The 18,486-nt window shown below is 42.5% G+C and overlaps 1 protein-coding gene across 5 annotated transcripts in view; it reads right to left on the bottom strand.

Annotated features, from left to right (window-relative positions):
- Positions 1-737: 737 nt before the first annotated feature.
- Positions 738-18,486, bottom strand: part of EIF2AK3 (eukaryotic translation initiation factor 2 alpha kinase 3) — a 52,455-nt gene continuing 34,706 nt past the window's right edge. For all 5 annotated transcript variants that reach the window (XM_059721452.1, XM_014607731.3, XM_019478242.2 and 2 more), the window contains exons 11-17: positions 17,924-18,046; positions 16,561-16,710; positions 14,712-15,483; positions 6,859-7,026; positions 6,066-6,167; positions 2,925-2,987; positions 738-1,911 (exon numbers count right to left, since the gene is read on the bottom strand). In XM_059721452.1, coding sequence (XP_059577435.1) covers positions 1,735-1,911; positions 2,925-2,987; positions 6,066-6,167; positions 6,859-7,026; positions 14,712-15,483; positions 16,561-16,710; positions 17,924-18,046 — 1,555 coding nt within the window. In that variant the 3' untranslated portion in view covers positions 738-1,734. The remainder of the gene's footprint in view (positions 1,912-2,924; positions 2,988-6,065; positions 6,168-6,858; positions 7,027-14,711; positions 15,484-16,560; positions 16,711-17,923; positions 18,047-18,486) is intronic.

The following is an 18,486-nucleotide window of genomic DNA, read 5'->3' as shown; positions in this document are numbered from 1 at the left end:
CTGAGGGAAGACCACACATCTGTTTCACTCTGCTACCCCTGCTACAGACCTTCCTGAATCTAACTCAAGTTCAGCAAAGCTACACCCTGAAAACAAACTGGCTTCACTGGACAAGCCCACTGTCCAAAACACTTTCAAGCCATAAAAGAAGAAAAGAAGCCATTTGCTGTTGCCATCATATACAATTGCAGAATTTGGATGTTGCAGGCAGTTGAGTTCAGTCTCAAAAGGTTTCTAGCCATACAATATAGCGACATGATGAGAGAAAATAACTAGTGCCATTTTATTTTTTTGGAGAGAAAGAGAGAGGGAAGAAGTCCTCAGTCAAGGACCAAGATTTCAAAAAAATACCAAACAAACCTGTAAGTTACTGAAATGAGGTGGAAAAATGCATCAGCAAGTTTAGGTATGGATGCTACTCCAATCTTCAACAAAGCTCAAGAGATGGTCTTCAAGCTTCCATAACCAACTCATTCACAAACTCAGACCAAAATCTCAAGTCCCTCTCTCTCCCAACTCTCTTCTTTTCACTTAATATCTCAGGCACAATTTAAAAGGCCATCTCAATCTTAAAAACATTAATTTGCACTGGGCCAAATCTGATTATTTTAAACTTGGCAGAAAAGTTAAGTAAGATACAAGAACTGTCTTTTTGTCCTTTTCAAACCATGTAAACCTGCTATCTGTGGTGTCTGTTGTGTATAATTTTTGCTTTTTTAAAGAGAAGCAACTAAACATTTTAAATAAAAAAGTTTTTTATTAAATCATTTAGACTTGAAAGAAGTCACAATAATTAATGCACTTGACAACCATAGTAAGTGCATTCTGTACACCTCCAACCCATATGGATTGACTCTGCATTTTATAAATAAAAATGAACATATTTACAGTGAGAAAAAGCATGGTATTAAGCAGTTAAATTAGCAGATTACACAAATGTCTACAGTTGATTTTTAAAAAAGTACAAATCTACAAGATTACATAAGACATTTATGACTTCATTTGTCTTAAAAATTCCAGAATCACAACTTTTTGATATATGCTTATGTATTACTATGGCTCTTCAAACCAGTACCTATGACCAATTTTTATGGCAAAATGCTCCTCCCCCAACCCCTTATAGGCTTATCAGTACAAAATGCATTCACTAAAATCTACTGTGGTGTGAAAATATAAACCACAGGATCCTCTAAGGACTGGCTATGGATGGTGATAGTATATACAGCCATGGTATTTTGCTTTGAAAATAGTGGAGATTCCCAACTTACCCCCCAACAAGAAGAAATGGAGTCATGGATTTTCATGGTCTGTTTCAAGATCTCAGCATTTAGGACACGTACTCACCAGGCTTAGAGACTGTAATTTGTTTTATAAAAATACAGTATTTTAATTCTATTTACATCTTAAAGATCTCTTCCATTCCCCAGAGAGCTGATATTTACAGGATCCAAACACAAATAAGGTCAACAACGTAGAGGGCAGGCAGTGCGCTGGACCGATTCATCCATGTGGGCTTAGGTATAACAAAGATGAGAATGTGAAAAAAATTAGTAACTGGCTTTCATTGAGTCACCAAACAAGAGCAAACAAGATTAACTGAACTCCGATTGGATTGTTTCTTACAAAACTAAGAGCAAAATCAAAGTTATAGCGTAACTGTTTCCGAGATCAATCTTCTGTGACGTAGGATCCACCTGCTGAATTATCCCTCAGAAATCTTTTGAGTAAGCAGAATCATTTGCTTGGCTGTCTTGAATGCTTATTTCCAGATGAACTCATTGTCCGTGACCTCTGCCTAAGCACCGTTTTTGTTGGGAGTTCTAAGTCTTCAAATACAGGGTTTTCTATGATGTCTTCAGCTTCTGGTCTTTCGATCGGGTTTGTCGAAAGCATATGCTTCACCATAGCGTACTAAAAGATAATAAATGTGATATGTGACATTTCAGACACCAACTGTTTAATTTTGGCTGCAAAAACAACAAGATGCTCCAAAGTGCTTTCCAAGAACCCTGTGCATTAATTCTTTGGCACAGTACTGTATGTATGGTGGCAACAGATTTATCCTTTGAGCAGGGATTAAAAGCTCACTTGGCAGGTCCAACCTGCCCCAAGATTCAAAGGGTTGGTACATTTTTGAAAATTTACAGATCTTGTATCTTAATTTTACGCTCCACTTAACTGTGCATTTAATTCTGAGATTTAAGGAAGCACATGAAGCAGCTTTAAAAGAACACACCAACATTTTCCTTTTTAAACATATGGGTAGATTAATTTTAAAAAGCAGAAAAATATTTCTTGCTCCTCAGACAGTCCAAGAAGTGAAGCATCACTAATCTCAATTCAACTCAACACTCCAAGCAGACTTCATCTCTCCAGAAGTCTGGCTGCAGTGGTTGCAGAGGGAGGCTGGTGTCATCTGAGTACTGAGCTGCAGTAGTCAGAAAGGAATCTGGAAATCACTTAGCTTTTCTCATGTTGGGGGTCTGCAAGCTCCCCCACTTCATCTGAAATGACCCTCCCTCTGCTCTGCCTCACATTGTAGCTTTGTTCATGCAACGTTCTCCTTAGAGGCTCGGCTCGGCTCACCTGTAGTACCACTTCTCACCTATGCAGTTTTTGTGTTAAGGATTCAGGCACAAGCAGAAGAGGGCTGGGACATATGGGAAAAGGAAATGCTGCTGTATCAGCAGTACAGGAAAACCGGGCAGGCTGAGCACTGGGAATATAAAGTTGCACAAAGCAAAAATATTTATATAAAGGCTAAGGCACTGATTGAAAGTTAATACCCTCATATCTGAGGCACAGTAAAGCACCTGGAAGAGGATCTGGTCTAAAACGGAAGAGCTAAGACCCTTTCACTTGCCTAAAGAGAAAGCAACTGGAATGCAGACGGGCAGTCCTGAACCAGCATTAAATATATTTACCTCCTGTGAACATTTCTGAGTAAACAACTGTGGAAACTTCAAGCTTCTTACTTCACTTAATGTCTGTAATGATATAAAAAAAGAGGGTATTAGACATCTCGCTCTTCAAGCTCTTGCTCACAAAGGGTCTGGGGAGACTGCACTTTTATACTAGTGTAAAAAGGAACAGACAATTAAAAACCTTTACAACAGGTCACTGCCTCAGCCAGGCAAGGTTCTGCTGGTGTACATTATACTGACAGTTGTCATCTGTCTTCAACTGATCATGGAGAAGCTTTTTGTCTCAGGAAGTTGTTCTCAATGTTTCTGGGCTCAAATTACCCCTTGCAGGGCTTGAGGTACCCCTCTATAACTTTTGTAAATTGAGTGACATCAAATTTCAAAATGTATATATTACAGTGCTTTCCTCCTTGCACAAGGGACAGGCAGTTGGGGTGGAAGATTGGCTAGGCAAAGACAAATCTGAGCCTGTACATATCTGCGTATCTCCTCACACTTCAAAGGATCTGGCAGTACCTCTGCTAAGAATCACTGATTTACAGCAACCAGGATATTACCTGCTTCATTGTCATCTAGTGGCCAGTCTCTGTAATAGCTGCCAATTGTGCTAGCAATGTGTACTAAACTGATATAAAGTACAACAGTACAAGTATGCCATCTGTCCAGGCTCAAAGTTAGGATAGTAACTCATCTTAAATGTACCATGCAAACAAATCCATCCTGTACACGTTTTGGATGTTGATAAACTAGAGAAAAATCAGTGTTTCTTATTAGACTTCTATCACTGGTTAGGATTACTGTGCATGTAGATGTACATGTCCATGCTTCCCAGGATGTGCATGACCTGCACTGAGACACCCAGGATACAGAGCTCAGAGTGAACCGTGTTAAACCCATTCACACCCCCAAGGTCCAACCTAATACTGTCAACAAAGCAGTATTATATACAGTGTACTGCTAAGGACATCGGGGTTATCTGTATTATGACTAAGATGCTCATGAGCTATACCTTTTACAGGGGGATGCTCACATCGATTTAATGCTCACAGACAAATGAACTTAACTGTCACTTGTTTATTCATTCTAAACATGTAAGTGTACAACACAGCTCACATCCAGTAGTTTGGGCTTACTTCATTTCATTTGCTTTGGCTCCCTCTACTGGTAGTATTTCCCCCACTCTACTATATATAATTACAAGCTATATTCCACTGCTGCTGCTAATGAATTTGATTTACTAATTTCCATAGCAATCCATTTCAACAAGCTTTATGTAACGAGGCAAGCCTCTGTACCTGAACTATGCTTTACATTTGACTTTCTTATAAAAACAGGCCTACTTTTACGAAGATGTGAATGTGGAATTTGAGAAATTAGAAGGGTAAAGTCAGGCAAGTATGATGGGACAGGAACTGAGGAAAGCTGAACGTATGATTGGTCGTGCTGGTGGGCGAGGGCCAGCTTACTGGCACTGCAGAGAAACCAAGTTTCATGACAAAAACTCACAGAAATCCTGGCACTGAATGGCACCTTCAAAAAAAGTCTTGGGACCAATCAGATCAGTTTGGAAATAACTTGTTCTGCCACAGGCACATTTCTACCTGAGCTCTGCTGTACTGTTTGGGCAGAGGAGCACCCCTCCCTGAGCCTTGTGACGCTTTCAGTCCCTTGTTTCTGTTGCCCCTGGTTTATTGGGATACAGTAGAGCTGGCTAACAGGTTGGGCAGAGGACTCTTGGCTTTGGAGGCAAGCACTCACTGCTCAGGCAGTCATCTGAACAGCTTTTATTAGCAGCACAATTGGTGGCTGGGAGACAGCTAATGGGAGAGGGAATAAATACAATATGAATGTAACAGAATGGCATCCTGAGCAATTAGCTAAACTTACTGGTCACCAAACATATGTTGAGAAATGACAATGAAAACAAATGAAAAAAGAAAAGCTTTTCTTCTGTTATCCCTAGCCTTGTGGAATCAGATCTGAACTTTGGCCCGTGCAGTTTTGTTTCTGGATCTAGAGCAGAAAGCAGAAGGACAATGCTCTTCTACTTGCTGCATGGGATTCTGGCCGGAAAATCAAAAGGAAAGTGTTTTATGGCGTATGTGACCCTGTACGTTTAATGTTTTACTATTTTGTATAAGGAAAGATGAGCTCAAAGCAGATTCTGTCACAAATGACTCGAGCTAAACTAATATTTTTTTCCTCAGGACATCTACAAGTAAAAGGGCCGTGTTACTCATAGATGTGCAATGCCTGTACAGGAAGAATACTTCAGGTCAGATTCATGCTCAGAGACAGATATGTGAAAGGCAGTTTAGACTATGCCAAAACAGTCCGCTTTGTAAGAGAATTTAAATCAATCATATAGTGCTGAGTAACTAATGTCGGTAAAAACAAACTGCCTTCCCTTTCCTACAAGCACTGTTTTTCTAATGCAGGGGAAAACTCAAAAGCTCCTTCTGTGAACCTAATTCCCACAGAGGAGGAAGGAATCTACACTCAATTTTCTAAGAGCTGTCTCTTCCTAGCAGTTCCAATGAACATTGTTCAGTGAGAATTACAAGCCAGTAGATGGTAGCAAAAACTGTTACAATCCTTAAATTCATGGTTAAGAAAATACACAATCAATGAAAATCAACCAACTGCTAGAAAGCATGCTTTGCGGTATGGAAGTTGTGACTTGACTGGGATTGTACAAAAAGAAAAGTAACCAGAACTTCACTGGGTGTTTGAGGAAAGGAAAAGAGAAGGAGGAAAAGAAAAAGTAGCATGCACAGATCCAAGACTCCAACAAAGCCACAGTGGCTATTCTGAAATCAGAAACTAATCCAATGTCTTGGCTCCACTAAGTTCTGGTTCCTCATCTTCTGTTACATAGGTCAGCAACATCAAAACTCTCATTAAGTAATGATTGCCTCAAATCTGTTCCACTTGTTCGTGTGTGCAGTTCATGCCTACTGCTACATGGTGTTCTGCTTCAAGGCCGACACTAAAGCTATGCTTTATTATACTTGAAAGCAAATGCTGCATTGTTTTATTGCTGAGTAACTCTTACAAATGCATGTTAAGACATTTTTACACAGCACATTTTAAATAAAAACAGAAAAACTAAGAATGCTTCTTTTCTACAAGTATATCTACCTTGATCCTTTCCATCTGAGTGCTGAAGGGGTAAAGCAGCTCAAAGAGAATCAGTCCCAAAGAGAAGATGTCCACTTTGTGTGAATATGTGTTCCCATAAATCTGGAAAACCAGAATCAGGTTCACGTTAATGGCATAGCTCACAGAATTCAGAAACGCACATAAAAATTCAAGAGGAGGTTAGATGAGTATCTAGCTGGGGTCATCTAGACCCAGCACTCTTTCCTGCTTATGCAGGGGGTTGGACTCGATGATCTAGTGAGGTCCCTTCCGACCCTAACATCTATGAATCTATGAATCATACAACAGTAGTCAGTTAAACACACCCACATGATTAATTCTGTGAAGGGCTGATGGAGTCTATATACTACTCAGGTTTTACCTTCCTGTCCTGTTTAAAGAGAGGATCAAAATAATCATCTCTACTCAGGTACATTATTTTCACAAACCTAATTTTTACAATAATTAAAAAGTGCTGAAAATACCTGTATCAAAATTCAATTCAGACTGATGGCCCCATCTGAAGCACGTGACTAATTCTTAACAGATCAAATTAAAATCTTCCAAACTAAGAACAGGCAAAAGGCAGGACAGCGTGGCTATTACACGAGTGCAGCCATCACAAAGTCAACCATACATTCAACGGGCAACCTATCTTCTTTCATTACTAAGAATTCTGTGATCACCCAGAAGACACTATTTCTACATGTCCATGGCCAGGAAGAAAGTGAAGCCCCAAGTTACAAGTACTTTTCTTAGTTACTTCCATGTGTTAAGCTTGAAAAAGCCTCACCTGTTCTGGGCTCATGTAAAGTTTGGTCCCCACTTGTCCTGTATGCCTGGCATAGGCTGGCATTGGTGTAAGAACAGATTCTTCCTCCTCATCTTGGTCCATGGCAGTCACCAGTCCAAAGTCCCCAATTTTCACTATGTCATCCATTGTGAAAAATATATTGGAAGGCTGAAAAACCCAACAGACAAAATAAAATAATATACAGGAACAAGAAGCAAAAGCCTCTTCTCTTCATAAGCTTTAGGCAAGAAGTCTAATTAAGAAAGAAAGCACTGGCAACACTGGAGTAGAAAATAAAAAAAAAACAATTTACTTAGGAAGGCATACTAAGAATCCCAGCTATCTAGGCAGAGAAGCATTCAGCTTATGGACCATGTATACACGGTCAATAACAGCAGCATCTCAACTCTGCCTTTGCACTATGAACTGTCAGGAAACAATTCTTACTACCTGAAGCTCATGGTGTATCTGCAAATTCTGCTAAATACCTTGTCACAAGGACATGAAAAAAGAAAGGAAGGAAACATATTGAAATGTAGTTGCTTTATAAAGAGGAGCAAAGGAAAACCAGACAGCTACTGACCCATAACTACAATTATTTCTGATATATATACACAGGGCTGCACTCTGGCTGAAAGACCCCCCATAGCAGAGGGTCGGACTTGATGATCTGCTCAGGTCCCTTCCAACCCTACCAACTATGAAACTACGAATCTGAATAAGGGAAGGTTACTTCTAAATAACGCACTGCAACTGTATTTTTTAAAATACTTTTGTAACTCTCTACTCTGACAATATCCACAATAGAGTTCCCCTCACCCCATTCCAGATAAAAAGGAGTTATTTTAAGCGGAGAAAGGGAGTCCCAAGAATCAGAACCAAATACTGGGAACAGAGCCAGACAGAGGTGATATGATTAGTATGAAGAGGTGCAGAAATCTGTTCCCTTCCAAGCATCAGGATGTTCAAGGCTGTGAGGGCATGAGACATTTCCACTGAGAAAAGCAAATCCTGGAGCCAGCCAAAAGAGCTTTCTCAATAAATCTGAAGTTTGGAAATGATCTTGCACAGAATAAAGAATGACTGCAAATCCAACCTCCTTCAGCTCCCATGCCAAGCTCTCAGTCTTGGCTTTTTCACAACAGCCACCCACTGGGTGAGACAGGGAAAGGAGAGAGGAGAAACGAGTCTCACTAAACACGTTATCTATTAAAAAGTCTGACAGCAGTGATGGCCACAGCAGAAATACCTAGACAGCAGACACTTTGTAAAGTCTATAACAACTGTACCCCCCAAATATGAAATGTAGCTTTCGGCCTCAAGGTCTTTCCTACAATATTTTCCTAAATGAATGCCCTGACCTTCAACCTCAGATGTTCTTTACAGCAGGATAATTAATATCTAGTAAAATACTGAACATCCCTGGATTATCTATAAAGTTATTTATATGGCCTTCACCCCCGTGGAAGAACTCTCTCTACCTCTACACAATCCTTATTTCAATTAGTAGCCACCTGGGCACAGATTCCTGCATTTGGGTTTTACACAGCATAGTTGTAAGTTTTCTTCCACTTGCAAGCGTGTGGAAAGCTGAATATGAAATCTTGCTCATTTCTTGAAGATCACAAAAGGGAACGAGGAAATAAACCTTCAAATCCAAAGAACAGATTATTTTTTTCCAGTTCCCTATAATGCATCTTTGATGGCTAGAAGCTAAACTACCAAATATGGACAAATGACAGCGAGTCACTGAGTAGACGAGGAATGGCTGCTCAAGAGAAAAATAAAATTGGGCTGGGGACTCTGATCGAAGATAACAGGTCACAGAGAAAATAAGCTGGAGGGATGTGGTTGTCACAGCCAGATGCCCAAAGAAATGGTTCTATCAAGTTCTTTGGTCAAGACAAGGATGTTTCCAGGGCACATAAGTCTGCTTTTCCATGTAACCAATGGAACAAACTGCATCTCTAGAAGCTGGTTTAACTGGCCTGGTATAACTAGCACTGGGAGTGGAACCCAAGGCTGTAACAAGCCCCATCCAACAGGACCTTTGGCTTTCTTTCGTGTCACACATTGCCTTCAAGATATTAAGGCCAGATTCAGCTCACCTTAAGCCTATTCTAAAAACTACCAGACATACTTCTACGTTCATGTGCCCAATTCCTTTCCGATAAAGTCCAAATGTGACATCTCAGGCCAGCAGGGAGAATAGCTTCCATTTCTGCCACCTTGACATCAGGCTAGCTCACACCAGTGTGACTCTCAAATGCTAGTATTGATTGTAATAATTCTGGAAATGCAGCATTAGCTTAAGACACATTCTTAAAAAAAGACAACTGCTAAATCTTTCAAATATGAGTGCGTGCACTTCTGTTGAGTTTCTGTTTTCAGATGTTTCCAATCCATTTACATGAAGTCCATAGGAGTTGTCCAGAAACTGGCCTCCGCTACTGCTACAGGTAGCTGTAAATCAGTACAGGCATCCTCTTCTCCCCTCTAATTGTTTCTACTTACTTACTACTATAAATACAAGTTTGAGACTTTGTGACTTGCAACTTGGACAAACCCCAGGGTCAGAGCAAAATTTGTTCCACTGAACTTCAGGGAGCCACAGAAAAGTAAATAAATTCACTCACTGCTTTTTCCAAGGGTAATTTCCCCTGTAAAAATTCTGAACTCTTCACTGCAAGATGCAGTTTAGTTTTCTTCTTTTGAAGTGTGCAAGCTATTCATTCAAGGACTGCTATGAACCTTAGGCTGTTTATACCAAGTAAGAAAAATAAACCATCCTGTTCATCTTGCTGCCAGTGTGTAAAGCTTTTAGGATGTCCCAACAAGATCCCAACTCAGAGCTGCTAGTTAAAAAAAACAGAGCTCCAACCCCAAAGCTCTACACTGTATGCTGAAACCAGCATGAACACTCACCTCAATAAAAGCGCCCTAGAAAGCCACAACATATTGACAATGTGCTGTTTTAACAACTTTTCTTTATATTTGCACAGCAATGTACCGTCACACGTTTATGAAAATTATGTTTCTTATCACTTTCTTCAAGAACTAAAACTTTCTGTGATCAAGATCTGAGTTTAAAGAAATGTATTTTAAAGGAAAATATTTAGACTGATTCTAAGTTTTTCAAATCTGGGTATGTTTTTGCTCAGGAACTGAATGGTTTAACAAAAAAAGGAGGGGGGGGGGGAGAGGGAGGACCCAGACAACTACAGGCCTGCTAGTCTTACTTCGATCCTGGGGAAGCTCTTTGAGAAGATTATCCAGGAGCACCTCTGCGAGGGGCCAGCGGGAGGGGATGATGCTCAAGTGCAACCAGCATAGGTTCATTAGAGGCAGGTCCTGTCAGACCAACCTGATTGCCTTCTACGATCAGGTCACAAAATCATTGGACGCAGGTATCATGGTGGATGTAGTCTTTCTAGACTTAAGGAAGGCCTTTGACGTTGTCTCCCACCCCATTCTCATTAAAAAGCTAGGCAACTGTGGCATTGACACCTACACAGTTGGATGGATCACAAATTGGCTGAGGGGCTGCACTCAGAGGGTGGTGGTGGACGGGTCATATTCGACCTGGAGGGAGGTGGGCAGTGGAGTCCCCCAGGGCTCGGTCCTCAGGCCTGCACTGTTCAATTTCTTTATTAGTGACTTGGACAAGGGGGTGAAAAGCACCCTGTTCTAATTTGCTGACAACACCAAGATTTGGGGCAAGCTGGGTATGCTAGAAGGGAGGGACAGGATACAGCTGGACCTGGACAGGTTACAGTGGTGGGCGAATGAGAATAGGATGGGATTCAGTACTGACAAGTGCAGGGTGCTGCACTTGAGCAGTAAGAACCAGCAGCATACCTATAGGCTGGAGAACTCCCTTCTCGAAAACACAGTGGCAGAAAGAGATCTTGGAGTCATCATTGATTCCAAAATGAAAAATGGGTCACAAATGTGAGGATGAGGTCAGGATGGCTAACTGCACCTTGTCGTGCATCCACAGATGCATCACAAACAGGGTCCAGGAGATGATCCTCCCCCTCTATGCAACACTGGTTAGGCTGCAGTTGGAGTACCGTGACCAGTTCTGGGCGCTGCACTTTACCAGGGGGGACCAGTGGGGAATGGGAGAGACCCTGTTCCCCCAAGCACCTCCTGGAGTAACAAGGAATAATGGCCATAAGTTGTTAGAGAGTAGGTTCAGACATTAGAAGGCACTACTTCACTGTCAGGGCAGCTAGGATCTGGAACCAACTTCCAAGGGAAGTGGTGATGGCTCCTACCCTGGGGGTCTTTAAGAGGAGGCTAGATGAACACCAGCTGGGGTCATTTGATCCGTTTTCTCTCCTGCCCAGAGCAGGGGGTCGGACTTGAAGATCTTCTTAGGTTCCTTCCGACCCTACATCTATGAATCTATGAATAAATTTTAAACCAGCAGTTTCACTACCCTGCAACTCCTTTCCTCAGCAAATCTGAAAAGGCATCTGCTCTTCACTTGCTTTTGCTGATGTAGAAAATAGTTACTCTTTCTAGGTTTGAAAAGCTACATCACAGGTAAGATTAAAAAAATGGAATTTATCTTTTTATTCCATGTCCAAATTTGGCATTGTTACATCCTCAGAGAACAGGAGCTACCTGCCTATACAATCTGCAACAGTGCAAGAGTCAGGGTCTCAGAGACTTCAGTAGGAGCCCCGATGAAGGTACAAACAGTAACTAAGTTTGGTATTTAACAGCAAATTCTGCTTTGTCAAGTGCTTGATGTTCTATAGACAGCAGTCGCTAACTGAGATCAGAACCGGAAAGGAAAAAGTATAATGCTAACTGGAGGTATGCATGATCTCTGTATCTCAAATCACCAGGACTAGAAACAAATATTGCAACAGCTTTCTAATGGTGTACAACACAGTTGTCCAACTTCTAAATTAGTGGTTTTCAACCATTTTTTTCCATTTGTGGATCCCTAAAAAATTTTGAATGGAGGTGTGGACCTCTTTGAATTGTAAGTGTGGGTATTCACATACTTTGACTGATCACAGTCATCTTTCGTGGACCCCTTAGACAGTCTGTGGACCCCCAGGGGTCCATAGATCATGGATTGAAAACCACTGTTCTAAGAGGCCAGGGGCTGCATGCCCTACAAGCTGCATCAATGAGGGGTGTATGCTCACAGGGTGCACCAGGGCAGGGCATAAGCTACCCCAGGCCATGTGGAGCAGGAGCAGAAGCTGGAAGAGGGAGGGGAGCCCAGAGTCTAGCTGCTGCTGCAGCCAGGGTGAGTGAGGAGAGGGGCTAGGACTTGAAGGGCCACGACATAACCCCTTGCGGACCATCAATTGGATAGCTCTAGTGTACAACATTTCTTTCCAGTTGTAATGCTTTTCAGAATACTGGAAGATTACAGGTCCTTCAGACGAGGTGAACTATTGTGTTTGGCATTGGTGCTGGAATTCAGTTTCATAGTAGGTAGGGTCGGAAGGGACCTGAGCCGATCATCAAGTCCGACCCCCTGCCATGGGCAGGAAAGGGTGCTGAAGTCAAACAACCCTGGCTAGGTGACTGTCTAGCCTTCTTTTGAAGACCCTCAGGGTAGAAGCGAGCAACACTTCCCTTGGAAGTTGGTTCCAGCTCCTAGCCGCTGACTGTGAAGTAGTGCCTCCTGATGTCTAGCCTGAATCTACTCTCAGGCAACTTATGACCATTGTTCCTTTTTACACCCGATAGTGCTTGGGGAAACAGGGACTCTCCCATTGCCTGCTGGTCCCCCTTGGCAAGTTTATAGGCGGGCACCAGATCCCCTCTCAGCCTTCTCTTGTGGAGGCTGAACAGGTTCAGAGGTCCTGTAGCCTCTCCTCGTAGGGCCTACCTTGCTGCCCCTTGATCACGCGAGTGGCCCTCCTCTGGACCCTCTTGATGCTATCCACATTCCTCCTGAAGTGCAGCGCCCAGAACTGGACGCAGTACTCCAACTGTGGCCTGACCAGTGTCACTCAGAGGGGGAGGATCACCTCCTTGGACCTGCTCATGATGCATCTGTGGATGCCTGACAAGGTGCGGTTAGCCTTCCTGACCGCATCCCCACGTTGGCGACCCATGTTCATCTTGGAATGAATAGCAACTCCAAGATCCTTTTCCGCCTCTGTGCTGACAAGAAGGGAGGTCTCCAGCCTGTAGGTATGCTGCTGGTTCTTCCTCTGCCCTGGTGCAACACCTTGCATTTGTCCGTATTGAAACCCATCCTAGTCTTATCCAACCACCCCTGTAACATGTCCAGATCTAGTTATAGCCTGTCCCTCTCTTCCACCGTGCTCACTTCTCCCCACATCTTAGTGTCATCCGCGAACTTGAACAAGGTGCTTTGCACCCCCTTGTCCAAGTCACTGATGAAGATGTTGAACAGTGCAGGCCCGAGGACAAAGCCCTGGAGAACCCACTGCCCACATCCCTCCAGGTCGAAAATGATCTGTCCACCACCACTTTCTGGATGCGGCCCTCCAGCCAATTTGCGACCCATCTGACTGTGTAGGCGTCGACACCACAGTTGCCTAATTTTTTAATGAGGATGTTGTGAGAGAGTGTCGAAGGCCTTCCTAAAGTCCAGAAAGACTACATCCAGAACACTTAAAATTTTTCTCCTGATGTTCTAGCACATAACTTTTATACCTCTTGTAAGCAGAGAGAAGCAATAGGCTGCCAAACTAGTGTGATTTGGTTCATTTTGCACAGGTTTTAAAATGGAAACTTGCTTTACCTTATAGCTCAACAATACACTAAGATGTATGGTAGTCAAGTAAACTCTGGAAATAGGAAGCATAAACTAAGTAATGAATGCATGCTAAATTGTGGCACTTAGGAAGATTCCAATAAAGCACTCTTAATTGCAATAATTAGTCACTACCTTTTGGAGTAATGCAATTCCAAAACTCTGGACAAACATTTACTAAGGCCCACAACACCCCTACAGGAGGTAGGAGATATTGCCTATGACAGGGTTGTCCAGCTTCAAAGTGGTCAGGAGCTGCACACCACATGAGTCACGGCCCTGGGCCACATGCTGCAGGGGCAACTTTCCACGTGGGCTCCTGGAGCTCCATCATACAGAAGCCCCCTGCTGCATGAGCCTCCTTCTCACTTCTCCCCACCTTGGCCCTGCTGTTGCCACTGGATGGGTGAGTTTCTCCACCCTGCCGTTGCTGTACAAGCAGTGTTAGCCCACTCACCCTGCCACTGCCTCCCCCCCGAGAAATGCAACCCCCAACCCTGCTGAATGGGCAGCCCAAGGCGCTCCCCTGCTGTCTGGCTATCGAGCCTACTGGGCTGTCTGTGGCTGTAGTTCCCTGTCCCAGAGATCCCTGTGCTTCTAGCCGCCACCACAAAAGCAGGAGCAATGAAAGGAGCAGCAACCAGGCAGGAGTCCACAAGCTGCACATCAGCCCCTTTTAGGTTAGATACAACCCATAGGCTGCTACTTGGACAGCCCTGGTCTACTGCATCTGGTGACCTGAGGCAAGTGCTGCTGAAGCTCTAGCAAGGAATGCAGTAGGTCAGTCACACAGTGCTGCTTATTATACCACACTGGGTCCTTCGAGTATTTTGCAGGGAGACCGCTCTCCTGTAAGCAAGATTAAAGGGAGAGGAGTTGACCTGAATGTGGGTAACTGGAGCTACTGCTGCAATAAGGATAAGCTCCCAGAGGGTGAGAAAGAAAACACCTGCCCAACGGCACCATGACAACTGTGATGGGGATTCACCATGCAACAGTGGCATATACAACTCACTGGAGCACGCTCAATAGTAAAAGATTCAAGAGCTAGAAAGCTAACATGAGTTCAACAGCAATCCTTGTCCATACAAACCTTGAGGTCCCTGTGCATTAATCCTTTATTATGGAGAAACTGAACTGCCTCAGCTATCTGCAGGAATATCTGCAGACACTCTGTCCTTTCCCTCTCCTCTATGGAGCATCTTCTGCTCATCCAGTCCTTGAGGTTCTCCTTCCTGCAGAGCTGCATCTGGATGTACAGATACACTTTTGGTGAGGAGGGTTTGACATTTTCTGCAGTGTTTTTAGAAAGGTCCAGGCTTAAACTTGTCGGTCTTGGTGGAGAAATGGACAGAGAACGTGAAGGAGATTTCCTGTTATCAGTATCTTTTGTATTTGTTGCTTTTTCCTCAGAGAGGCTGTCATCATGGGAAGTATCAATTTTGTTATCTTCCTTAGCAGAAGCATTATCACAGCCAGAATCCTCAAACACAATGGAGGAAGAGGTCCTCTCTCTCAGGCATACAGTGGCCATGGATGGAGGACAAAGTTCAAAGGAATGGCCTGGGTCGTTCTCATCAATACTGTCCTCTACATCACAGTCTGTAAGTACGCTGTCCTGCAGGTTTAACATTGGATCTCCTGACTTGTGTAAGTCTCTGTTATCAGCAGCAGAGAACTCCAGTGGAGAGAACTGGCTCCCGGATGAATCAGACTGGCCACAAGCAATCCCGACAGAGAAAGACTGAACTCTCTGGGACGAAGTAGTAATAACTTCAACGTGTTCCTTGGAAGCGAATGGCTCTGTTCTTATTTTAAATGATGGCCCATCCATTGGACTGGGAGAACTGAGTAGCCAGTCAGTACTAAAAAAAAGATAAATACAGATCAATACACCAGAACTTTTATCCCTAAATACATTTTCTGCAGACTAATTCTTTGCTATGTTTGCTTAAACATTCCCATTAAGTTTGATAGGAGAAAGAAGCTTGCTAATAACAATTACTAAACTCAGCGAGAGTTACTGTTTCTATCCTTCATTTACATTTCTTACTGAGAACATCGTTTTCCCATTATGCTAGAAATATGCTGTGGAGTACTTCATCCAGCAAGCATCTTAAAATGCCCTCAATGAAATTTTACCAGGCAGCACCTCTGAGCTCTCCACATGCTATCAAGCTTTTCCTGTAGCACAAAAGGATTAAACTATCAGAACGGTTAAAGCTGACATTACAAGCACGATTCGTTGAGGTTCCAACTGCAAACTGCTAATGGTGTACAATAAATTTAAAAGTCATTTATTCAAAGAACTCCAAAATTATAATAAGAACTTAGTGGTCCATAAACTTTTATTTTTCCCTTTCTATCTTCAGCCACTGTTGTTCCATTTTCCTCTCTGTCTTCATTCTCATTTTTATATTTCTCCTCTCTTATACTCAATTCCATTTTTCTCTCTTGACAGTCTGTATACTTTATAAATTTGCCACTACAGGACATGAATTCTATTCAGTGTTAACTCACTGAACCTACTAATGGATCAAAGCACTGTGATCTAAGACAAATCAACCAGTAAACAAAGTGAACAACCAAACAGACAGCAGAAGTTCTTTGGAATATGTAGTTTGGAAACTAAAGTTGGAACGTTTAAAATCACATCAGCAAAAAGTGTGTAACTTCACAGACTCAAACACCAAAATCAAATAAAGGGCTTTAGGACAGCGCCCCCCTCCAAGAACCTTAATAACAGGGAAGATGACAAAGGATAGAGAAACTTTACACCAGATATAATATACTTACAATCTGCTATATAAATATGCAACTTTAGATTGAAATAAGCATAGCTATCTCTTTTATTGACTGAACTTCGTATCCTTCTGGTACAAAGCATCAGTTCTCTTAATCTGCCATTGAACAATTTCACTTAATAAAACTAAACAAGTTACCCATCATCTTTTAGCCAGAGTTCATCCATCTTTTCCTGCCATCGCTCAGGTGGTGCCTCTAGCCATGCATTAAAATATCGAACAATGCCCGGGTGCTCGAGTTTAGCCAATGCTTTAACTTCACGCATCACCTTCTCACGAGCCAACTCCCTGGATGGAAAAAAGATGAAATTGTATAAAGCAACTGTTTTATGTAGGCATTTTTGCAGATTATCTATGTGTTAGAGATGAACCCATAACAGACTATGCCAGTATGGAATGTCTTAGTGGTAGTGCTCTGTACAAGCATAATAAGACATGTCTGTTTTCAAGCCCCAGTCTTACTCTACAGGACAAGAAGCATTGTAGGGGCAGCTATGCTTAGGCCCTTATAAACACACCTAGTATTTTCTTTCTGAACAACTAAAGGATAACAAAGGGCGAGACTAGGTATGTCTCATCTTGTTCCTGTTTGTTTATGGAGAAAGCAGATCACACACACACACACACACACACACACACACACAGTTAAACCATGCTAGCATCAAGGACATTAAATGGCAAGTGCCCTCTTTAGAGCCACTGTTCCCTCAATTCTGTTCATCCTCACCATGGGACCAGAAAATACAACATTTGTAGTAAAAAAAATCTAAAAAGTTAGTTTAGATAGTATTTGCACAACAGAGCTCTGCAAGAGCAAGTCATGATTATCCTAAATTTACATGTATGGAATTACAACTCTCTTAACATAATTTAAAAAGTGCTTCATTTAAGAGTTTTCCCCTTGCTCTACTGGCCTGCCTCTTGCTGCTCTAACTCGAGATTTCCAGAAGTAGTCTCCCATCTCACACTAAAAGGAAGTGCTGTAATCTCTGTGTAGGTTAATTCAGCAGCTTGACTTGACCACCTAAGGCTGAAAGAAAGGCAGGGGTTGTGGAACCAGAAAATGAAACAAATTAAGAATCAGAAAAGTGAGCTCAGGGGAGGAAAGGGGAAGGGGAGAGAAGAAAAGGTGAAGCAGAAAGTTAGGAGAAGATGGGGAAAAGCAAGCAAATTAGTAGTGCTGAAAATAAAAGGTCCCATTCCCAAAGGCTCCATTCTTCATGGAGTCTGGCAGTTCTCATGCAGCATCACCATCTTCTCAAGGATCCTACTGCAAAAGCAGATCCTGACAGCACTTCACACATGTAGGCAAAAGGGCCAGCACTCTGTTGGAGTACATAAGTCAGCGCTGATGCTAGGACTCAATCAGGTGAAAGCCCAATAAAAAACTACTTTATTTATCCTCATCTAATGAGGTCCAGGTGATCAGCTAAGCTGCTCATAACAGTACAAGTCTGGAACCCACAGTTCATTAACTTTTATGAAAAAGTTTGGTCATTACCTGTTAGGTAGACGGATCCTTTTGATAGCATAGTTACAGTCATCTACTTTGTTTCTGGCTTCAAAGACTACTCCAAATCCTCCACGACCCAGACACTGAATTGGTTCAAAATCTGTTAGATATCTGAAAAGAAATCAACTAGTTAGCGAGTATTTGGGGAGGCGAAAGCCAACCAAGGCAGGATTGACTCCGAGATGCTAGGCAAGCTACTTCACCTCTCCGCGCCTTTGCTTCTCCTCTCTCACCTTGCCTTGTCAATGGGAAACTGAAAGCTCACGAGGAAAGACTGACTTACATCATGTGCCTGTACAGAGCTTAGCATAGCCCCTAATCTCAACTACAACCTATAGGAGGTACTGCTATACAAACAAATCACACACACTTTCCAGAGCATTACATTTCTGCTTACTGTGAATGTTAGAGACTTTTAGTTTAAGTTTTCATTTCATCACGCACAGCCAAACCAGGGTCAGTTTTCTCGGTAGTTTCTATAGACTCCCTCCCCCAAAGTGGCCATTTTCTCAAAATGCTTGCTGTTGCAAGGTCTCCTCCTCCACACACAA

The sequence above is a fragment of the Alligator mississippiensis genome, chromosome 2, assembly GCF_030867095.1.
Source record: "Alligator mississippiensis isolate rAllMis1 chromosome 2, rAllMis1, whole genome shotgun sequence".
Classification (NCBI taxonomy): domain Eukaryota; kingdom Metazoa; phylum Chordata; order Crocodylia; family Alligatoridae; genus Alligator; species Alligator mississippiensis.
The sequence above is the reverse complement of the archived record's forward strand: the minus strand, read 5'-3'. Positions and strand labels throughout refer to the sequence as shown.